At 41.8% G+C, this 24385-nt stretch overlaps 1 protein-coding gene across 1 annotated transcript; it reads left to right on the top strand.

The window, feature by feature from the left end:
- Positions 1–1053: 1053 nt before the first annotated feature.
- ISY1 (ISY1 splicing factor homolog) lies at positions 1054–22999 on the top strand. Its single transcript, XM_007056499.4, has 11 exons — positions 1054–1404; positions 2230–2252; positions 3953–4004; positions 6332–6397; positions 6947–6989; positions 8101–8213; positions 10796–10913; positions 13168–13290; positions 17501–17610; positions 19595–19681; positions 22058–22999. The coding sequence occupies exons 1-11, from the start codon at positions 1402–1404 to the stop codon at positions 22163–22165; spliced, it is 846 nt and encodes a 281-aa protein (XP_007056561.2). The 5' UTR covers positions 1054–1401; the 3' UTR covers positions 22166–22999.
- The last annotated feature ends 1386 nt before the right edge of the window (positions 23000–24385 follow it).

Below are 24385 nucleotides of genomic sequence, written 5' to 3'. Positions count from 1 at the left end.
CAAACTCACTCTGAGCTCTGACCGTCAAACCAGATTATTTCCATCCATCATTCTCACACTGACATTACATTTAAATAGATTTGCAGCGGTGTCACTGGGCATAATCTCCAATATACAGTGGGACACCAATCCTGGTTGGGGCCTTTGGGCACTACTGTAATAGTAAATTAACGTGGCTGCATAATAATAATAGAGGTTTTATAGATGAGAGCATAATTTGGCCTACAGACAAGTATTACTGGAGAAGATGTGCAAGATGAATAGAACCCTATTTGACCGCCAGAGTTCATGGGGCTGGCAATTAACGAAAGTCTGTTTACACGCAAATAAAGGAAATGTGCTATGGAATCCGACAGAGTCAATGAACGCAGAAACCCACAATACTAGTTTCATAGTCATTTTAAAAAACAGAACTCTTGAAGTATTTATTAGATTATGACAGGTTTCAGAGTAGCAGCCATGTTAGTCTGTATCCGCAAAAAGAAAATTGCGGCACCTTAGAGACTAACAAATTTATCTGAGCATAAGCTTTCGTGAGCTACACCCACCGTCAAAATGTGCCTCATCTCCCCTTTTATGGCTGGTATCATTACTTAGCCCAAGTGGCAGAGAGGTCTGTGCTGTGGATCTAAAGCTTCCAGCACTGCTGATGACCCACCTGGGAACCATATGGCTCTAAGGTGCCATAAGTACTCATTAGATTATGAGGAACTGTACTGGTGCGAAGGGTTTTGCACTCCTCCACTATTGAGAAGGTTGGATAACAAAGTTAATGTGCAGGGGAGAAAGAGTTTACAAATAATATTTTTAATTGCCTGTGCCTAGGGGAGGATTTAGACCCAGAGCCTCACTAGGCATTAGACACCTAAATCCCTCTGAGGACCTGGGCCTTAGTGCTGGGGAAAGGTGGCAGGTGTCTGCGTTGCAGACTGATGCCGTCTAACCCTCTGCCTGCGTGGGAAAAGCCTCAACTCACCGTAGAGCCCACCCCACTCAGCAGATTTACTGCGCCTGCGCCTTCAAGCAGGCCGCAAGGGAGGTGAGCGCTTCACTGCGCATGCTCCACAGAGAACCACACACTACACTTGCGCGAAGACAGCTCAGGCAAGCGCCAAAGTCCGAGCACGGGGTGCAAAGCCGGAAGTGTCGCTGCGGCACGGTCCAGCGAGCAGCTGGGACGAGGCTGGAGGGGAAGTTCCGTTTCCGGTTTGGCTCACCTTACCTACCGCAGCCAACTTCCTGCTTCTGCCGCCTCCTCAATCTTCTTCCGGGGCATTGGCGGCTGGCGTTGACCGCTGACCTCCGCCCTGCTCCGCCGAGGCGGCGCTTCCTGTTGTCCGCGCGTGGGAAGCGGCCGGAGAAGCAGGTGCCACTTGCGGGGCCCGTGAGGCAGCGGGGATCATGGTGAGTGACGGGCTGCGTCCGCGCCGCGCGCCCTGCTGGGACCTCTCCCCCGCACCCTAGGGATCCCCACGCCCCCTCTCCGCACAGGCCGCCCCCGCCCGGCTCCCCGCGCCCCCTCCACCGGCCAGCCTGGGCCTTCTCTAGAGGCGGCTCCGCCCCGCTTCCCGGTTGTGTTGTGCCGGGACCCGCGCGCCCACGTTCCTCTCAGCTGCGCCTGGGGCCATGGCGTTCGCACAGTGACTTAGCTCCAGCTCGCAAGGGGGCTGCTGCTGTGATTTGTGCTGTGGTGGAGCCTTGGACCCTGGGCCCCAGACCCTTGTGCTAGGCGCTGTACAAACGTTCTTCCCCGGCAGCATGGAGTTCATACAGGCCCTGTGCATTCTCTCAGGGTCCCACTGTGTTCATTGCGTGCCCTTTGCCAGCAGCTCCCAGAACACATGCATGGGCCTCCCGGGAAATCCAGTTTGTTCACCCTCTTCTTGAAGCAGCGTCACATTATTTCCCTGTGCTCCTTTGCCAGTCTGGCCATCTGTTCTCTGGTCTTATACTTAGATTATAACATCTTTTGGAGAGGGACTATGTTTTCTGAGTTTGTACAGTGCACGTGAGGTCCTGGTCCATCCTAGGTGCAACAATAATATACATAAGATTTAAGGCCTGGGATGGGGGACTGGGGAGATTTTGAGCAAAGCTGGGCACTTTGTTCTTATTTTTTTTATTTGCAAGCATTTACTAGTGCTAGTCGTTTTTGTGCTAGACTGAGACTGAACTTTTAAGTATTAGTTAACCTGTTTGTTTCTCTCTCTTTTTTTTTTTTTTTTTTAGGCTCGAAATGCAGAAAAGGCTATGTAAGTACAGCTGTGAACTTGGTTATGTTTGTCATTCAAAGTGTCTGTCACAGTGCAGTGCCTATTGGTATTGTATTTGTTGCTCATCACCTTGGTAACTGAACACTTAGATGCGTTATTTAGCTATTAAGTTCTGTCCGCGTGTACAGCGGTTCTAGCTCCTGCTTACCGTCTAAATGAAGTACTTGTTTTTATTTCAAAGTAGTAATGTGTGTGTGTGTATATATATATATATATATATATATATATATATATGCAAATGCATCTTTCATATATGTATTTTGATGCGTGAACAGGACTGATGATCTGCTCCATGCTTGAAAGGCATTGGTATTCCATCCACACTGACTTAAATTCAAGGAACCCTGGTTAATACACAGTAATATTCCATGTTAAACATACCTGTAAAGTATAATTTTTGGTGATACTCAAAGTATCAGGACTTTTGTAATACTTCCCCCCTACTTAATCAGCTGTTTTTTATGGCAGTTATGGACATTACAAGATGAAAAATCATAAACCAGTGTTGCTGTTTAGCCTCTGGATTCTAGAAGTGTTACTAAAGTTAGATGTCAGATGCAGGTGTGGTAGCACTTTTAGTGGTCCGTACTGGAACAGCTGTGTTGTCTTTGGCTGGGCAGAGGTGAACACACAAGATTAATATTGAGCATTCAGGAGGTGAATGGTTTGAAGTATCTGCTTGCGTTATCATGGCATTCGTGCCTCTTTTTCTGTCAAATTGTCTTCAGCATTGTAAATGTGAATTGATTACAGAATTGCAACCCCCCATTGGAGATGTGTGCTAATTTAGATACTAATATATTATGAATCAATATGGTTTGTCAGTTTGATGAGCAGCACCCTTTATTCTTTGCATGGCCTGTTAGTGTTGCACAAAGTACGTTGTCCTGTGAGAGTTACTTAGCTCATTGCAAAGCGAGGAAAGTGTTTTGTTCTTGGGTTTTTAATTTACAGGAAAGTAACATAGGAGTAGCCTGAAGTTACACTGCCATGCAACCAAGGCTTAGTTCAGTCCCTCACTGCCACAATGGGAGGACTGCAGCATTATCATGTTTATGCCCCATACCCTTAGGAGCTGTTTCTTCTGTCTCAAGCAACTGTGTCCTCTTTAGCTCACTAGAGGAGAACCAATGAACCAATCTGAAGTAATCTGCAGTCATCTTGGCTAGAGTCAGGCGTGCCATAACTTTGGTTATGGGGGACAATGGAGGGATGGGTTTTTGAAGAATCCCTTGGTAGTAGTGGTGGGAGAGATACTTAAAGAAATTTTTAGACATGCCTATTTTTAAAAACAAACAAGCTATGTATATTAATCAGCCACAGAACGTACGGGGACTCTTCCTGAGTTGTTGAGAAATATTATGGAAATGTTTCTTTAAAATGAACAAGCTTGATGTCCTTGTCTCCCTCTGCCTCCCCAGCAGGCTGTTGGTACTTCTAATACTAACACAAAATTCATGGCTGGGTGACTGCACTGGTGACTGGTGGCTTCTTCAATGTTGGAATGTTCTTAATGGAAACAGTAGTTATCATTTTCTTTTTTGAAAGCCTATATATAATATAGGTGTATCCATGCAGAACTTAACCAGTTAAGTCCTTTGAAAACCTTGGTTTAGAAAAATCACTGCTGTTAGATGAAGAGGTTTTAAAAGTAAACTAATTTCCTTTCTTCCTTTCAGGACAGCCTTGGCGAGATTTCGCCAAGCTCAGCTTGAGGAAGGAAAAGTTAAGGTAGGCTGGAGAAAAATAGGTCTTCTATGTTGGTTTTTAAATGAATCACCAAGAAATTAGTCCTCACCTATCAGCACATAATGCAAAGCCACATGCAGTGCTGCTTCAACAACTGCGAGCAGAAGGAATGTGACCCATGTAATTGCTGCACAAGGGCTAAGGTGGTCACCAGGAAAGGGGCTTAAATTGGGAGAAGCTCTGGAAAGCAGTATGGCAACAAAACCCACAAGTAACAGTTATTGCTGGGGAAGGGCTGAAAAACTGTTCTGGAGAGGCATCCAGTGGACCATGCTTAAATCAACTTCTAATACTGTAGATAGTCCATATGGCCAAAGCCAAGTTGGCATTTCACAGTAGAAGCAATATACCTTGATATTGGAAGAATAACAAAGAGATACAAGCAAGGTCATTCAGAAGGCAATTCTAAAAATATAAATGTAGTGATAGAGATTTCCTTCTGCTAACTGAGTGTACATTCATTGTCACTGGTTTTGATCATGGGCTTTGTTTGGCTTCTTTCCCAGTTAGCTCAGGAGAGCTAGAAAAGCCCTTTTATAATCTTTTCACTTCCCTAGTATTGTACTACCAAAGTAGCGACCCCTAAGCATTCCACTTCCAAGGCTAATCCAAACTCCGGGCTTGCACATGACACAGCATGCTGTGCCATTATTCAGCCATGTGGTGTCTCCTATCACATCTATGCTTAAATTTAACCATGCATGGTAGGAGAAACTTTTAACCCTCAAATCAAGTTAGATTGGCACATGACTTGAAAAATTGTTGGTCAGTGGCTTTGCGTAAAACACAGGTCAAAAGGTTGGATTCTGAAACTAAAAAAGGACCCATTATCTTAGGCCCTGATTCTTAACTGACTCCCCAGGTGAAGCCATGCATTGACTCCACTGGAGCTCTGTGTGGGTGCAGGAGTCCATTCTCTTCGGGTGAATTGCAAGATCAGGTCAATGGAAGGATTTGGATCAATGTTTATTTCTCAAAATGAGGAAAAGTTTCCTTCTGAAAAAACACTTACTCCAAACAAGAAACACACAACCTACTAAAGGGCTTTGTTCTGAGTTATAATTTTGCATCTTTTCCCCGAGTACTGACACATTTATAAACTCCGAGGAGGACAAGATAGAGCAGTGGTTCTCAAACTGTGAGTCGCGACCCCATTTTAATGGGGTCGCCAGGGCTGTCTTAGACTTGCTGGGGCTCAGGGCCAAAGCCCAAGCCTGAGGGCATCAGCCCTGGGTGTCGGGGCTAAGGTTACAGGTCCCCGGCCTGGGGCTGAAGCACTTGGGCTTCGGCTTTGGCTCTCTGGCCTAGGGCAGTAGGGCTTTGACTATGGCCCCCACCCCTGGGTCCTGTAGTAATTTTTGTCCTCAGAAGAGGGTTGCAGTGCAATGAAGTTTGAGAACCCCTGATACAGAGTAATGCAGTAGGAAACAGTGGCTATTGCAGATAAAACTTTGAACAGGTGGCTTTTCAGGAGTTTCCTAGAGGAAGGGATGATGTGTTTTGGGGACACACACTAATTGGGAGTCTGTTCCAAACATAAGGGGAGACATAAATTATGTGAAAGTAAGGTCTGGAAGGAGTGTAAGAAGTGGGAGTAAGAGGAGCTGTAGGGGCAAATATGTAAGTAGGGAGACTTGAAGGTGAGGAATACTATGAATGTATGTATGGAATAACAGAAGTTAATGGAAGGATGCAAACAAAGATAGTGAAGTGGCTAGTGGCAGGAAAGGAAAATGATTTTTGTAGCAGTTTTTTGAATGAACTGGAAGGGTAAGAGGCCATGGAGTTGGAAGCTGTCGTTGTTAATGCAGAAAACTAGGGCATGGACTGGAATATTAGCAACAGCAATAGAAAGGAAGGGATAAACTTTATAGATGTAGAGAAGCAATGGAATGGACTAGGTGTGGGCAGAGGAGTCAAAAGTGATGCTACGCTTGAGTCACACTGACTAGAGCATTGCTGGTGATGAAGAATGGAGAGAATAGGGTTTGGAGAATGGAGGGAAAAGGGTTTGAATGGAAAGACGACAGGCTCTACTTGTACATGCTGGGCTTGAATTGGTGGCTGTGTTCAGTGGTTAAATGGAATTTAGTTCATCAGGGCTGTTATATTAAATCTTTAAAGATGGGATGAGAACACAGGAAACTCAAGTAAGGAGGCACGAGTGGCTGATTTGCCTGGGACTAATCCAGGAGCAACTAGGCCATGTTACACTCAGAGCATGAAATATCAGTTGCTTTGGAAACATGTCAAGCTTCAATATTAGGTGGTTTGAAGCTTTACAATGTACATGTCTTTCTCCCAAACAGGAGCGAAGACCTTTTCTTGCATCAGAATGTAATGAGTTGCCGAAAGCTGAGAAATGGAGACGTCAGGTATGCATCACATATCTAGGCAGTGAACGTCAGGCTTTTCTAATTCTGTAGAGGATGGACTGATAAATAATCAAATTATGGAAATATGCATAATTTTAGCAAAATATTTATACAGTTAAAATTAATGAGATAATTGTACTGAACACTGAACTAAATCTAATATTTTTTTTGCTGCTAGAATTGTTCTCCTTACTCGTGTGTAAACAGTTAAATTAGGGATTGACTGAGGCCTGAGCTAAAATAGAGCGTGTCATATTTTAACCATAATGACCAGAAAGTTAAAGGATAGACTGCAGGTTATTGTTAGCACAAAGGTGCAAATGTCTGTTCAAAAAGGAGTCATGGATGATACATTTCCTAGTACGGATAGTTCTTTAGATAGTCATTATGAATAGTGTTTTTGCCCAAATTAAACTTTTATTAACATCTTATTGATATTTCAAATATAAGTTCTCTTAAGCATGTAGAATGGTTTAACAGTTGAAACTACCTTGACTTCTGACTCATCAAGAAAAACTAATTTCTGCGTAATTGTTTTTATTTAAATAGATTATTGGAGAAATTTCCAAGAAAGTGGCACAGATTCAAAATGGTGAGCATCTTTTAATTGCAGTTGATTTGTGTGAAACTTCGGTACCAATGTCAGTTAACTTTCTGCTTTAATTTACCTGGCTATAAAATCATATTGGCTGCTGTTTTTAAGTTGTGGATCGGTCTCAAAATAGCACTGCTGGACAGTGGTCGTGGTGACTATTTTAATGCTTGATATCTGACACTGGAGCTAGAAGGAACTCCATCTCTTCAGTGGGGCATAGCAATTGTTTCTAGCAATAATGGGTTTGATGTTAAAACTGCATCATTCTGTTTGCCATCTTACCTCCTTCCTTCACATCAATTGTGGCCTGCTTTTAGTGGATGCTTTTAAGGCTATCTATGGCTAGACCTCATTTTTAAAGTGTTGTGTTGGTTTGCTTAACTCTTATACTTTTTTCAATATTTGTTGGTAAATATTTACCTTTAAAATTCACAAATTAAAAATCTTTATTGCCATGGAGATTATCTGCACTAAGAAACCTGAGAGGCTATGTCAAATGCTGTTATGAACAGTTCTTGTGTCTGCTTTTATGAGGAGCTACAATAGTCCAATTAAATAGGGGAGAAAAGTCCAATATTTTATCCACCTAACTGTGTTGTTGAAGTTTGTCTTGAGGTTTCATGAATTTAGTTTTGTGAAATGATTGACGTTTAAGTGTCAGTATTCAACTACAAATATTGAAGAAAATTAAGTTAAATGACACCCAGGCATTATACAGTTCATGACATGCCAGGACTAAAAATGGATAGGCCAGTGCTTTTAGGAATAATGTACTCTAAGTACTGGTCATGGACCAGTGAGCAGTCACTTTTCATCCATTTAAGATATTGCTTCCTGGCAGAGTGGATAAAAATGAGTTTCCTATAGGAGGGTCAGTACCTAGTCCAACTCCTTCTCCCCAAGGAGGGGCAGCGTGCTCAAGTTAAGTCTTTCGAGCCCCCAAACTGCTTGTTATGAGGCAAGACCTGTGGTTAAAGCAAGAAAAGTGCTGGGCCTCCAACAAGAGTTTGGAGAGTATTCCCCATAGGGGAACAGAGAGAAATGAGTCTTTCCGAAGTGGTTAGTATACAGTGCCTGTAAGAACTTCTTCATTTGTTTTATCTTGAAGCTGGTTTAGGTGAATTCAGAATTCGAGACTTGAACGATGAAATTAACAAACTTCTAAGAGAGAAGGGGCACTGGGAGGTCCAGATAAAGGAGCTGGGAGGCCCTGATTATGCGGTAAGTATAAAACAGCTGTGTTGGTAAACAACATCTCTGCAGTTAACTGTGAATGGCTAGTAAAGTGAAAGCCCATCAACCCAAGACTAGAAACTTTAATCTACTGAATATTGGATGACCGGCATTTCATAGTGTATACAACAGAGATGTATTAAACACGGTTGGTTATTTTTTTCCTAGTGGCTGGTATTTCAATGATTAACACATCTTGTTCAACCTCTAAACATGCTGAATGGCATGTTAGATCAAATAGTGATGTCCTATCTTTCTCTCCCTCTCCAGGTTCTGAAAATGACTATTTGATGGCTTTCTTTCAGCCTTAGGGTCTTGTTAAGATTAGGCTATTAGTATTTTTTGTTCAGAATCCGAAGAGATACACAAACTCTACCTGCCGCTTTCTGTGGCTCCACTGTCCTGTATTACATGTCAGTCAGTGTGTAAAGGTGTTCAGCAGAGAGTAAATCCTCTGACTGATCATGAAATAATTAAATACTTGACTTTTGACATACAGGTCTCTGACACAAAACATCTCATGATGAAAGATCAAAATGTAATTTGTAGGGCTGTCATTTAATCGCAGTTAACTCATGCTATTAAAAAAATTAATCGCAGTTTAGTTGCACTGTTTAACAATAGAGTACCAATTGAAATTTATTGAATATTTTGGATGTTTTTCTACATTTTAAATATATTTATTTCAATTACAACACAGAATACAAAGTGAACAGTGCTCGCTTTATATTTTTGATTACAAATATTTACACTGTAAAAAACAAAAGAAATAATACTTTTCAATTCACCTCATACAAGTACTGTAGTGCATTCTCTTTATTGTGAAAGTGCAACTTACAAATGTAGGGTTTTTTTGTTACATAATTGAACTAAAAAACAAAATCATGTAAAACTTCACAGCCTACAAGGCCCACTCAGTCCTACTTCTTGTTCAGCCAATCGCTAAGAGATACAAATTTGTTTACATATACAGGAGATAATGCTGCCCATTTCTTATTTACAATGTCACCAGAAAGTGAGAATAGGCATTCGCATAGCACTTTTGTAGCTGGCATTACAAGGTATTTACGTGCCAGATTTGCTAAATATTCGTATGCCCATTCATGCTTCGGCCACCATTCCAGAGGACATGCTTCTATGCTGCTGATGCTCATTTTAAAAAAGTGTTAATTAAATTAGTGACTGAACTCCTTGGGGGAGAATTGTATGTTTCCTGCTCTGTTTAAACCATATTCTACCACATATTTCAATATATATATTGTTATAGCAGTCTCTGATGATGATCCAGCACACATTGCTTGTTTTAAGAACACTTTCACAGCAGATTTGACAAAACACAAAGAAGGTACCAATGTGAGATTTCTAAAGATAGCTACAGCACTCAAACCAAGGTTTAAGTGCCTTCCAAAATCTGAGAGGGTCAAGGTGTGGAACATGCTTCCAAAAGTCTTAAAAGACCAATACTGATGCAGAAACTACAGAACCTGACCCACCAAAAAAGAAAATCAACCTTCTGCAGGTGGCATCTGACTGAAATGATGAAAACGAACATGCGTCAGTCTGCAGTGCTTTGGATCATTATCGAGCAGAACTGCCATCAGCATGGATGCATATCCTCTGGAATGGTGTTGAAGTATGAGGAGACAAACAAATCTTTAGTGCATCTGTCACTAAATATCTTGCAATGCCGGCTACAACAGTGCCATGCGAACACCTGTTCTCACTTTCAGGTGACATTGTAAACAAGAAGCGGGCAGCATTATCTCCTGCAAATGTAAAGAAACTTGTTTGTCTGAGCAAGTGACTGAACAAGAAATAGGACTGAGTGGACTTGTAGGCTCTAAAGTTTTACCTTGATTTGTTTTTGAATGCAATTATTTTTTTGTACATAATTCTATGTTTGTAAGTTCAACTTTCATGATAAAGAGATTGTATTACAGTACTTGCATTAGGTTAATTAAAAATACTATTTTTTTTACAGTGCAAATATTTGTAATCAAAAATAAATATAAAGGGAGCACTGTACACTTTGTATTGTGTTGTAATTGAAATCAGTATATTTGGAAATATAGAAAACATCCAAAAATATTAACATAAATAATATTCTATTATTGTTTAACAGTGCAGTTAATTGCGATTAATTTTTTTAATCGCTTGAGAGTCCTAGTAATTTGTGCTGATTTATCAGGCCCTTCTGTTAAAAGTTGGACTGGTAAGGATCACATAGGGAGCCGGATCGTAGACTTCTGTGTATGGCATTTTAATCCCCTCTTGTCCCTCTACTGTAAAATCCAGCATGTGAGGTGACAAGGTGGGTCTGTCGTGGGTCAGAGTACTCCATGTTTTGCGCAGTCCTTCTAACTGCTTGGCACTCAGTAAAAGAGAGGACATTTTCTTTTTTGAAAAATAAAAAGATTGTCTGAGTGGGCTGCTACTCCTGAATCATCTAACATACCTAGAGAACAGTTTTTTAGCCTAGTAAGCCAGAGCATGGGTAATGCTAATTAACATGGGGAAAGAAAAATGACCATGGACAGGAGCAATGATTTTTATGTACTTTATTTTTAAAGAGAGTTGGTCCTAAAATGCTAGATCATGAAGGCAAGGAAGTTCCAGGAAACAGGGGTTACAAATATTTTGGAGCTGCTAAAGATTTACCGGGTGTCAGAGAGCTCTTTGAAAAGGAACGTAAGTAACTTTAGCTGCTTTTCAGAATTATTTGTTGTTTCTGTATTGATGGGTGACTATCACAGATGCGAAGTTTCCCCCGCTTCAGAATTGTGACTTTTTCAGCCAGGATAACATCAGTGATCTCTAGCATCTCTGTCATACAAAATGTGTCATCTGGAATGTAGGGTGAATCCTAGGGAAAAGGAGGTGGGCATACATATTAGGCTAGTGATCAGTCTAGTTCAGGGGTGGGCAAACTTTTTGGTCCAAGGGCCAGATTGGGGTTGCAAAACGGTATGGAGGGCTGGGTAGGGAAGGCTGTGCCTCCGAAAACAGTCTGTCCCCTACCCTCTCCCACTTCCCACCCCCTGACTGCCCCCCTCAGAACCCCGGACCCATCCAACCCTCCCTGCTCCTTGTCCCCTGACCATCCCCTCCAGTCTCCTGACTGCCCTGACCCCTATCCACACCCCCGCCCCCTGACTGCCCCCCTCAGAACCCCGGACCCATCCAACCCCCCCCCCATGCCTTGTCCCCTGAACACCCCCGCAGAACCCCACCCCCTATCCAACCCCCCCTCCTCTGTCTCCTGACTGCCCTCCCCCCACCCAAACCTCTGCCCCCCCCCCTCTTTCCATGCCACTCAGAGCAGCAGGACAGGCTTACTGGAAAGCCTGGGGGGTGGGCAGGCGCAAGCTGCGCTGCCTGCATGGCAGCATGGTTGTGGGGGGGAGGGGCTGGGGGCTAGCATCCTGGGCCAGGAGCTCAAGGGCCGGGCAGGACGGTCCCGTGGGCTGGATGTGGCCGGTGAGCCGTAGTTTGCCCACCTCTGGTCTAGTCAGACATTTACCATAGTATAACTTAAGTCATCCATTAAAAGCTCTTTCCTTGACTGAGAAGAAACCCATTTATTTACATACCTATTCTTTCACAGCCATGATTATCTTGATTGGAATTAGATAAAATTGTTTTTCTGTACTCCCAAAGCTCAAATATTTTATATTCATTCAGTGACTGTTCCAAACAAGGGCAGGATGATAAAAGGGGAAATTGTGTGTCTTCTCTTCCCTTCCTTATTTTACATTCATGCTCCAACTCCTGTATCTAGTATGAAGTAGAGACCACACTACTTTTCTAAGACAGGATGGCATGCCTGTAAGCTCATAAAACTAACCTTCGGTTAAAACTATTTGATGCTGTCCTGTTAAAATGACTCTACCTGTGTTCAGCTCTCCACTCCAGGTTTCATATTGACTAAATCTTCATGAAAAGGTGCTTCATGTATTCACTATAATGCTTAAGAATGTGAACTAATTTTATAGTAAAAGGAAAAGGTAAATATCCTATGGAAAAAGTTTTTTCTTTATTTGTATGAGTTGGATTTAATCTAGCTTGTGAACTAGGTAAGCCATTGATCAGTAACAGTATAGCAGTCTATATATAGTTTCTGATTAATGGCCTATCTAATCTTCTATCTCAGTCATTTATTTTTTTTTAAGAGGCAGGTGATCAATGGATATCTCTGTAATGTGTGCCTAGTGGACCTATTGACCCTTTGGCTGGTCCTAGCCAATCTTCTGCATAAATATTGCATAATTTGGTCAAGAGGCACTTGGGCCTAAAAGCCCAAATGGAACCATTTTACACTTTTTCCTCAGGAAGCCTTGCTCCAGAATCCCCCTGGGTATGTCTACACTGCAGTAAAACACCCACAGCCGGCCTGTCTCAGCTGACTTGGGCTCGCAACATTCAAGCTGCAGAGCTATAGTGTAGAAGTTTGAGCTTGGGCTGGAGCACAGGCTCTGGGATCCTCCCCCATGCAGGGTCCCAGAGCCTGCTCTCCAGCCGCAGCCTGAGCCTCTACACTGCAATTGTATAGCCCCACAGCCTGAGCCTGTGCGTCTGAGTCAGCCGACATGGGCCAGCTGCAGTTTCATTGCAGTGTAGACATAGCCACAGAGGGCCATGTGGGATTTCCCTATCCACTTTTAGATATTGTCATCCACGGCTGAAGTAAGGTTTGTAGAACTCAAAGAAACTACTTTCTAGGAGCACTGGTTGGCAGCATGAAGCTGGCATCAATTAAAAGAAAATTGTCAGAAAGTGGAAGCTGATGGGAACGTGAGGGGTTAGGATGATGGTCAGATCTGCCTTGTTACACAAATGGTACAGGGTTGATGTGATCCATGAGGACAGGACCAGCCCTCGTGGATTGGTAGAATCACTTTTTTTTTCGGGTCATTGAGAGTGTAATGGTCTCTTGTTCCTTCAGCTCTCCCTCCTCCAAGGAAGACTCGAGCTGAGCTTATGAAGGCTATTGATGCGGAGTATTATGGCTACAGGGATGAAGATGATGGCGTCTTGGAGCCATTGGAACAGGAACATGAAAAGAAAGGTATGTGAAATCAAAAAGTCCTATATAAACTGGGTGCAGCTTCATTTAAGGGTGTTTCTGGTGTCCCCAGCTTGTTACATGTAACCATCTCCAAGTTGCATGTTACTTAGCGCAGAAGGGTTAGTGGGTTGTTTTTTTTTGTTGTTTTTTGCCTTTACTTTTTAAAATGGTGCTTCACTGCCTTTTCTTCGGTGGTTTGTAGATCTTCATTGTACGTAGTTCTACCTACAGTGAATAAGCAGTACTCCTACCTTTGATAGTTTAACTTAGTGTACTGTAAAGCTCTTTGATAGGAATATTTTTGTTGTCCCATTTAACTACTATGCTTCCATTTAAAATAAAAGGGTAGGCATCTTCCTGTCACACTTCTGGCTGTCTCTTGCTGAAATTTCAGTGTAAAACTTTATTCAGCAACCTTTGACTAAGTTATATAAAAATCAAACTCAGGAAAACTAGCATATTTTCACTTAAAGAGGGGATGCAGTCTCTCTCATTCCTCCATCTGCTTCCAAACAAAAGTATACAGCTGCAAGGACTAATTTTTTTTGGAAGCCAGCTGGTTTACACCTTTCCACTGGAGCCAGTGGGTGTTGGAGAGTCTGGATATCTAGATACTATACCAGGCACTGCCACTAACACAGGCTTTGGGCACGTTAGCCTCTCTGTACCTGTGTTCCCTGTCTGTAAAATGAAGATACCAGTTTCCCTGCTTTTGTGTAGAACTTTAAGGTCCACTGGAAAAGGGCTATACTAGCCCTGATTGCTAGTATTACTATGGTGGGGCATACATGAATTCAGTAGAACATCTTACAAAAAAAAGTCCATTGGAATGTAACCTAAACTTAGCATTTAGAAATGTGCATTGGTAAGACTGGTTAAGTTATTTATTGATCCTAAATGGCTTGCTGCATAAAGGAGTAGAAACCATGTGTGTGATTGACCACCTGACTCCAGTTAGCCTAAGCATATGCCAAACTGTTATGTCTGTAATCACAAGGATACAGGGGAAACTAATCATTGTAATTCTTATATTATGGAAGGAATGAGCCTAAAGCAAATTAGATGAGCCACAGAGGAAATAGCTGAGCTGCTGTAATTGATTACAGGGGGAAGCTCTATAAATAGTTATGAAATACTGCCTTTCACCTGGTTTTTCTTCCCACTATGACCTCAGTATTTATGGGGAAAACATTAGGTTGACTTGAGTTAGCTCATCTGCATAGCCAGTAAAAGTCCCAGGTTATACCTTCTTGAAATGAATATCTGTGTCGTTGTAGACTTGATATTATTCCATTGACTTTGTCCCTTTCTGGTTTACTTCAGTCTCTTTTGAATACATAGAGACAAACCTGTATTCTATACTTCAGCTGAGTCAAATGATGTCAGAGCCACAGGTTATGCACTCAACCTTTTTTCAAGTCCCTTATAACAGCCTCTTCTTTCATGGCTTCCCCCCCTCATTTCTAACTGCAGGCTTGTTTTTCCTGCAGAGCTGTTCTTTTCGGATAGCTACTCTGAGACCTGATCTTACCATAAATGCTAATCCAGGCTGTGTATTCATCAACTTGCATCTGTTTTGCTGCCGCTAGAAGGAGCAAACATTCAGTTGTAACATGTTTAAGCAGGCCCCATGTGTTGCATAATACACAGTACCTGAATTGAGCTGCAAAGCCAGGTCCCCTTTCACTACCTGCAATTTCAGTAGCACAGGAATGCTGAAAGCTGTGCAGTAGGGAGAGGTATATAGGAAACCATGTTAAAAGAAAAGGAGTACTTGTGGCACCTTGGAGACTAACAAATTTATTTGAGCATAAGCTTTTGTCACGAAAGCTTATGCTCAAATAAATTTGTTAGTCTCCAAGGTCCCACAAGTACTCCTTTTCTTTTTGCGAATATAGACTAATACGGCTGCTACTCTGAAACATGTTAAAAGAGAGCCTCTAAAGACTGCAGGGTGCTGCCTAGCTTCCTAGTTACTACAGGATCTAATGCTAGTGCCTCAAATCGGGGTTTTGCTGCATACCTAGGGTTGGAGCACAATTTGGCTTCCTCCTGGATGGAATGTGCAGGGACAGAAGTAGGTAAGAATAGATCAAGCCGATCTAAGGGAGTGGGTGATGATCTAGCAATGGTTGGAGTGGTGAGAGTAGGAGGGTGCTTGGCGCACAAGGAGGGTTGGTAAAGGCAGCAGTAATCGTGTGGGACTGGGCTGCCATTGACTGTGGGATAGAAGCATTTGGCAGGAATGGGATTGGATCCTTTGTGGAAAGAATAGTGGGAAAGCACAGTGGAAGGAGTGGATATGAGAGTAGCAACAGGTGGAGTGTTGTGGGATGGAGCCTAAAGTGGGTGGAAGGTAGCAAAAGGTGGGAACAGGGAAGGGCTGGGAGCTCAAATACACAGAAAGGAGTGAAGCATTAGAGTGAAAATAAGATCTGAGCATATATAGGGGCTGGTGCAAACATTAAAAACGTCTAGTGTTTTATCTTGGCATCATTTGGTTACAGACAGGAGGGGCAGTATACTGGATTCACGTGACTGCTTAAGAAACTTTCTCCCCAAATGACACTGTGCCATCTGTAATAAATGGAGGTGCTCAAGCCCCTTGGTTTGAATGCGGGGAAGTAGGGAATTTAATTGGTTCGTGTAAGGTGGAATTTGTTGGCCTCTGGAGCATGCTGTAAGGAGTATGTTTTCTCTAGCTTCTTTTGATTGGGTGGGGGTTCAGGGTTATGGGGTCTCATGAAGAAGGTTGTTATTTTGGTGGGCAATTCACTGGAGTTCGGGAAAATAATATTTTGGATTTTTAACGTGTGTGTGCGTGTGTGTTTCAAAAGCTTGTGTAAGCTCCTAGAATTGTTGGGATGGGTGCTTCAGATTTTTTTTTTTTTTCCTCCCAGTATATGAAGGACTGCCCCAAAGTAGTAGCACATGACATCTTTAAGATGTTTTTAATAGAAAAATAAAGGTCACCAGTTATGTGAGACATCATTCAGGCTCTTTTATGGTCTGCTCATGTGAGATATAGAATTAAAAGGTTAAACACTACTTGAACTTTCCTAATTAGCAGTAGCTGTCTTTTTCATCACTTATGCTATCACGTAGCAGCACAGCTATATGACTGTGGTCAGTTTTTTCTCCTGTAGTTTTGTTTCTTTACATGAGTAAAGAGGGGCTAGTAATTCCCTAGTTGCTGTCAAAGATGAAAAATTGCTGCTTTCTGGGTATTGTAACTCTAACTGCATGATAAGAAAGCTATTAGCAAATCTCTGTGGGCTTTTTAGAGACATTGCTGTCTTCTTTGCTAGGAGACTGACTAACCTTGAATGGTTGAGATGGGCTGTCATTGCATACGTTGGTAGTCCTTGCAGGATATTTGCAGGCTCATTTGAGATAGATGTGGACCCTAACGTGAAGGCTGCAATATCAGGTAAAGGCATGAAGAAAAGAGGAGTGGAGCAATGTTCACACTACTTATAACTTGAAGTAGCATAGCTACTGTTATAGTTAAGGGTGTATTAGCATTTGCAGAACCCCAGGTATAGTAGCCCAACAGTGGTTATCCACAACATAAGGTCTCTACAACCAAGTCCAGTTACCTTAAATAGAAGTACATTTCATTTGGCATTGATTATAAAATGGAGAACATAAAAATGAGTCAAGCAGAACGTGGTTTAACCATGTAGTAATTACTCGAGAAATTTTATATTTGACAGCCTTATGGTACGTTAACTGCTATCAAGCAGCCTGTTTTTGTGTGCCTGCTTGCACTACAAATATAGCTGTGGTATTGAATCCATTTAGAACAGTGTTCCCTGGATCTGTTTCCAACACAATTATAGTGTGGAGTTTTGTAACCAGTCTAACAACTTGGTCACGTTCAAGGTTCAGCCTGGTTACAGTGCAGTTCACACTAAGTGTGACTTTGTCTCCCTCTGGTAGATAACTACCTTTCCTTGTTTTGGGTCTTCCTCTGCCTTTGAACTAATGGACCTAGTCCTTTTGCTCAATCAGTAGAAGCTCATGGTTTTTAGATGGAGGTCCCAGGTTCAATCCCTGTGGATCTAACCAGGAGCATTGTTACAAGTGCATGATAAAAGTCTGTATACAAGAGCTCAGAAGAATTAGCATCAGCTCTAGAACTGACTTTTTGTCTGACATTGCTTTTAAACCTAGTTATGTAGTATCACCACTTTATTTTTCTACCCAGTCATAGCAGAAGCAGTGGAAAAATGGAAAGTAGAGAGAGAGGCACGACTTGCAGGAGGTGACAAGGAGGAGGAAGAGGAGGAAATAAACATATATGCCGTCGATGATGAGGTACCACAGTGAATAAGAGACTGAAGTCTTGATAGCAATTAATGTTAGGCTGGATAGCATGAGTATCCTTTAGAAGTCTTCAGCATTAATTACTTGGAAACAGAATGGCTGCTTTGTTCTGAGGAGAATTTTGCTACCCTCTGTACTCTTTGCATGAGTGGGGCCGTACCAAATTCATGGTCCATTTCGGTCAATTTCACTGTCATAAGACTTTTAAAATCATAATTTTCATGATTTCAACTATTTAAATCTGAAATTTCAGTGTGTTGTAATTGTAGAGGTTCTGACCCAAAAGGAGTTGGGGGTGGGGGGGTGTCGCAAGGTTATTGTGGGCGGGTTGTGGTACTGCTACCCTTACTTCTGCGCTGCTACTGGCGGTGGCACAGCCTTCAGGGCTGGGCAGCTGGAGAGCCACTGCCAGCAGCAGCGCAGAAGTAAGGACGGCATGGTATTGTATTGCCACCCTTACTTCTGCTCTGTTTCCTGCAAAGCTGGGCCCTCAGTCAGCAGCTGCCACTCCTCAGCCACCTAGTTCTGAAGGCAGTGCAGAAATAAGGGTGGCATGGTATGGTATTGCCACCCTTACTTCTGCGCTGCTGCTGGCGGGCGCTGCCTTCAGAGCTGGGCACCCGGCCAACAGCTGCCGCTCTCCGGATGCCCAGCTCTGAAGGCAGTGAAGAAGTAAGGGTGGCAATACCGCAACCTGCCTAAAATAACCTTATGATCCCCCTGCAACTCTCTTTTGGGTCAAGACCCCCAGTTTGAGAAATGCTGGTCTCCCCTGTGAAATCTGTGTAGTACAGGGTAAAAGCACACACAAGACCAGATTTCACAGTCTGTGGTGCGTTTTTCATGGCTGTGAATTTGGTAGGGCCCTATGCGTGAGTGTTTGTGGTTGATACAAATTAACACTAGAATGGGGCTTTTGATTCTAATGCATGCTTAGAGTGTGACCAAAGTCAGCAGGTTGGGAAGGCTTTTTCCTGTGATTGGAATGAAAACCAAGTAAGAAGACTAATTTTGAGTTTTTATTTGTGGGAGATGGCATAGATGGCATTTGAGATTCTGAATCTCTCAAAAGGTTTTACTTATCAGTACACATACAACAGTGTACAATATGTAGAATATTTAGTGTCTGTAGTTGAACTTAAGTTGTTTTGTGTACAGTAGAACTTCACTTATTCACGCTTTGATGTGCTACAAAACCATCCTCCAGCTTTGCTCTTCTGTGAAACACAGATTAGCAAGGTTCTGCAGGTGTTAATGAGCAGGGGTACTGCTGTGACATCACGCTTCCTGCAGGGCAATGGGGGGAGTGCATGTCACTCCTAACCCTATCCCACACCCACTGGGCTACTTCTGTCTCCTATTCCTGGGAGGTCAGCAGCATTGCAGAAGCATGTTCTGATCGCTTGCATGCAGCTCTGCTGGGCCTGTCATAGGAACTAGTCTAGCTGACAAAGTTTGCCTTGCTGTTCCCCCACCACCTTGCTCTGTCTATATCTATGCTAACTCCCATGGCTACATTGAGCCCAGGGGTGCGGAGTGAGGAGGGTGGTGGTGACAGCTCTTGAGCAACCACTCAATGGAAAAATGGCGTGGCTGTCTCTGTAAAAGCCCCGATCCCCTGCCTGAGTTAACTAGTTTCTCTGCACTGCCCCAGCTGAGAAATGTGGGAAAAGTAAGAACATGGCTCCACATCCATACATCAGCAGCACAAGGGGTGGCACCTGGTTCATAGGAAAGTAAGCAACTCTGTTTTAGGACTTTAAATAGCAGGGTCAGGGTGGTGTGATACTTCCCTATTGCTACGTGGAGTGCAGTGTCTCCTACAGTGGTCATGCCCTCAGCACTCTGTGGTTCTCAAGTTTCAATAATTTGCCTTGGGATTGCCTCTACTACTGCAGATCAGTGAGGTTTAGCTGTAGTAACCTGTTGATGGAAACTGCAAAATAAGCTTGTTTAAACTTCTTTCATTTTGTAGTCTGATGAGGAAAGCGGCAAAGAAAAAGAAGGCGAAGAAGGCCAGCAGAAATTTATTGCCCATGTTCCAGTGCCATCACAACAAGAGGTAAGAAATAACTGGGAGACAAAGGCACATGGGACATTCGCGGGCTGTTACAATGCAGGACCTAATTAATGGCACACATCCTATAGAAAGAGTTCCCTACTGGTTAAGGGGCAGAACTCCTGGCTTCTCTTCCTGAATATTGGCTCATTGTGGAAATCACTAAAGCTCTTCACCTCCGTTTACCCATCTTTGAAATGGGGATGTTTACTTTCCAGGAGTGTTATCGGACATAACGTTTGTAGTTTTGAATGTTTTCCTCTGAGAGTCTCAAACATTTTGTAAAGTAGTGTGCAAATAAGAATATACTTTATGATGGGTTACTCGAAAGATAATCCTGGTTTGCTACCAATAACTTCCTAAGTTTTTGAGTTTGGAGTTTTAGCATCTGGCTTTTTTTCTTAACTTTTAATGCCTCTATTTTTGATTGCTTTGTTTGTTTAGGGAATCAAGTGACCATTCTTAAAAATGGCCCTCGTTAGATGAGCCTGAAATCAGTCACTCTTTTTCTGTTCACTGTTGAAATTGTTTTAGGGTACATACTTAGCTTAATTTATCAATTTACCTGAAACAACTCTTGAGACTTCTCACCCAGTTTGTTTACCTAGCACTAGATGTGCCTCTGCCTCACACAGATACCCCATAATGCTTGGCACCAGAGCCTCAGAGGAAAGAGAGGACAACAGTAATATATCCATATGAAATGGTTGATAAGTACAGTGTTAATCTATGCTAAAATGAGATGGCAAAATTATAGGAGAGAGAAATGCTGCAGTCTGAATAGCAGTACTGTTGATTTAGTGAGCACAGCCCTGTGAGGAACAGTCAGAACAGGGTATCTGATGCTGAACTACTGTTCAATGATGTAGGAAAGGGGAATTATAGGGGGATTCCAGTTGTAAAGCAAAAAAGTTGTCTCTTGGGTAAATATATGCAAGTGTTAATGGACCAGACCCTTTTATATGCAAGTGTTACTTATTGGAATATAATCTTTTTCTAATGACTAAATCATCCATTTCTTATTTTAATGTTTGCCTATTGCAGCCTAGAGCTAGAGCTGAAGAGGAAGTTATTTTTAATCAAAATCAGTGTGGATATAATTTATAATGGTGGTCATTCTCTGAATGAATGAACTTTTTAAACGTCATGTACTAGGTACAGTCTCATTCAGACAAATATGTAATAGTTTTTAATAGGAATAACATTGATTTTGCAGTGTACTTGTGAATAAGAATTATGTGAATTTCAAAAGGAATGAGGAGTGTATTTTAATTTATCTTGTGATGTTTGTATAGAAATGCTAGTTTTACATTAACTAAGCTTTGTACCTCTTCTGATGTAAAGGTTCCTGAAAAAGGTATGATCAATAATAAGGCCTTATCCTAAAGATATAAATCAGTGTAGGTGCAATTCCACTTCTTATTTTGTACTCCTTGTGGTCATATTTGACTTTCAGAGAGAACAATTAGAGAGATGGGGAAAAATAAATGACAACACTGATTGTACAAGTGGAATTGCATCCGCTGATTTATATCCTTAGGACAAATGTAGAACTTGTTGATCATTTTCTCCTTGGCAACCTTTTAAATGAAAAATCCATATTTTTTACATGCAATTGGAATTTCTGCACAAAACTTTTGAAATACTAGAGCTTGGTTCAGACCAAAACCCAGGATCTGAACTTTCTCATGTGTTTGGAAGTTCAGATCCAGACTTTGTGGCTAAGGGCTGTCTCTTTAAAAAACTGTTGTATGTGTTTGAGCATAGATATAGAGTTCAAGTGAAGATGTTTAATCCTGTAATTGTGTCAGAAACCTCGTGTTGATTTTATTAAGACTGCAACATATGCAGGCAGTTTTTTTATTTAAAAAACAACAATAAACTTGTCTTGTTTTCCAGACTTTGAAATGAAAAGTAAACAGTACAAATTAATTAACCTATTGTGGTATGGATTTGGCCTACTTTTAGAGCTGTCATGCTTGTGCATCCAAATCTCATTGCAAAGCCCTGTAATGGGAAAATGACTCTCTTGAATTATTTTATCCAACCAGAGTTCTGAGCAGATGGTCATATTCAGTATAATGGAAAATGAGTCAGTCCACAGAAGCTTTTTAAATACTAATGTGCAGTAGCAAAGCTGTAAAGTCATCAGTTACTTCCATTCCAGTGATAGGCTTTGCTGACCGGCATTATTTTTTAGCTGAACGTTGGGAGCAATATGAATACTATTGCTGCTTCTGTCCTGTGCAGTACCGCTTTCTGATAAAAGGTCAACTTCTTCCAGCCTTCACAGGCTGCTTTCTTTTCTGCCTGATGTAGAATCTCTGGGTTTTAGTGATTGAATTGAAGGTTGAATGATTTTATGTTTTGTATTTGCAGATTGAGGAAGCTCTTGTCCGTAGAAAGAAGATGGAGCTTCTCCAGAAGTACGCCAGTGAAACTCTCATGGCACAAAGTGAAGACGCTAAAAGACTCCTAGGGTTGTAGTGTCTCACCACTTATTAGCATGATTTTTTTTTTTATTTTTTACAATCCATCCTGACAGCAGTTACTTTGATCCCCTAAATATAGACTCATCAGCAACTGTTAGTCTTTGCTAATGCTAAGAATAAAAGATGATCCTCCTGCATATTTTCCTAAAAAATTCCAGTGTTTTAGGTAGTCTATTCCATATAGGTTTGTCCTCTCATCTATCTCCACCCTAAGGAATGTATTTGTTGTCCCTCAGTCTCAAAAAATGACCAACCAAAATAAGTTGGCCTCCTTCATGTTTTCAGTACTATTTTTTTTTTTTTTTTTTTTTTTAAGCTTCCATTTATTTCCCCTACTTCCCTGTTTTCCCTTTTCTCTAGTGGTCACTTCCATAGCGACCAGTCTTGAATAGAAAAGCAAACCAAAGAGTTTCCTTCTGAAGCCAGAGGAGATGCCCTAGGAGTGACATGGCTGGCAATACTTTTCATTCCTCCACATTCTGACTGTTAATTCTGCCGTCCTATGGTGACCTCTAGATGCAGGTCTGCTAATTCTAAACTATTAGGATCGCCTATAACCTGTTAGTCTGAGATGGAGTTTGAAGACCGTTTCCATGATTATTTCATAAATTTCAGAAAAATAACTCAAACTCTGAAGAAGTAACCTCTCAATTATCTGCCGAAGTGGTGCAGTTTTCTTGTAGTGTAAACCTCTTTTCCTGCTATGATTCATAACTGTTTCTGGATGGATTACTAGAGTGCTGGATATTTCAGCAATTATTGTAATTACTTTTTCACCTTTGTAATAAGTTACTCAGATCTTTTTAGTAAAGCATTTTATACAAACTAATTTTTTTTCTATATTGTTTTCCATCTGACTCAAAATAATGTGTTTTCTCCTTACTATAACTAGAGAAGGGAAGTCATAAGATCCCTTAGCCAGAGGGCTGTTAACTCTCACATCACCAGTTGCTCTTGGCTGCTGTAGCACATGAGGCAATCTCTGAGGTACCCAAGCTATGTAGTTTTAATAACTTATGAAACCTGAATATCTTATAGTGTACAGGCATGAATGGAGACTAACTGGAAGTCACTCCTGTTCACAGAGCATAGTCTGTGAGAAATGTAAGCATTCAACAAACAGGCAGATTCTGTGCTAGCTAAAGTTCCCAGGCAGTCTTAAAATGTAGCCCCTGTGTATTGCATTGCAGTAATCCAGTCTGAAGGTGGCAAAGGTATGGATTACTGTGATGAGGTCTGTATCTTGCCTAGTATAGATATTTTAAAAAAAATAAAAGCACTCAAGGCCACTACTGCTATTTCTAGACCTACAAGAAGAGTAGAGAATCTGAGTAGAAGCAGAGAATCTGACAACACCTAAATTGGAAATCTGAGTAACAAATACACATCTCCCTAAATCAAAGGAGTTGATAATACTACCACAATTTACTGAGTCTTTTCCCTAGCTAGCCAGCATAAGATCAGTTGTCTTTGGGCTGAGTTTTTGCCATTTTACCCTAATCTGAACTCTGATTTTGGTCAGCCACTGTGGTAAGGGCCACCAGCTGTTACCATACAGGTCCATTGAAACAAATGTAAAGATGGGTGTGACCTGCATATTGAAAGCCCCTCAGCCTGTACCACTTCACTAACTTCTCTGGTAGCATCTCATGTGTTGAACGGGATGATTGCCAGAAACCTACTGCTTGAGAGAGCCCTTAGAGCAGTTAAGCAATTGCTCAATGCTGTCCTCTGGATCCTCTGAAAATGGAGCTCTTCAAACAGGGGCTGCAGCTTTTCAACACCATCTTGTGCTAAGTGACAGTAAAGGCAACATGAACACCTGAAGTTTTTAAAAAAATTTTATCCACTTCCACAAAAACCTACCACCAAGACCCAGTGCGATGCCCTATGCTATGCTCTGGGGTAAAATTGCATTGAGTAGGGTCAGCGAAGCCTATAAGGACTTCAGATATTTTCAGAGTAGTGTTTGTTACACCATAACGTGGTTTATGTAACGGGCTTCCGTGTGTTTTAGCAACATGACTCAACTACTTTATGAAAATTGCTGTATGCAATGATTTTTATCCCCATACACATGGAATTACAGTATGCTAAGGTAGCAAATAAGAGGTAGCTGGAAAAGATGGTTTTTCAGAAGAAATTTGAAAATGGGTCATGAGAAGAATACCAGCTGCCGAAAAGGGTTGTTTCCGCTTAGCAACTGAAAGCTTAT

This window comes from Chelonia mydas, chromosome 7 (assembly GCF_015237465.2).
Source record: "Chelonia mydas isolate rCheMyd1 chromosome 7, rCheMyd1.pri.v2, whole genome shotgun sequence".
NCBI lineage: Eukaryota > Metazoa > Chordata > Testudines > Cheloniidae > Chelonia > Chelonia mydas.
Note: the sequence above shows the minus strand (reverse complement) of the source record. Positions and strands in the feature narration are given on the sequence as shown.

Excerpts from the sequence above, each read along its gene's own strand:
- ISY1 (XM_007056499.4), top strand. Across the intron at positions 6,990-8,100 it reads AGTGGCACAGATTCAAAATG|CTGGTTTAGGTGAATTCAGA; the intron begins GTGAGCATCTTT and ends TTTATCTTGAAG. Across the intron at positions 8,214-10,795 it reads TGGGAGGCCCTGATTATGCG|AGAGTTGGTCCTAAAATGCT; the intron begins GTAAGTATAAAA and ends TTATTTTTAAAG.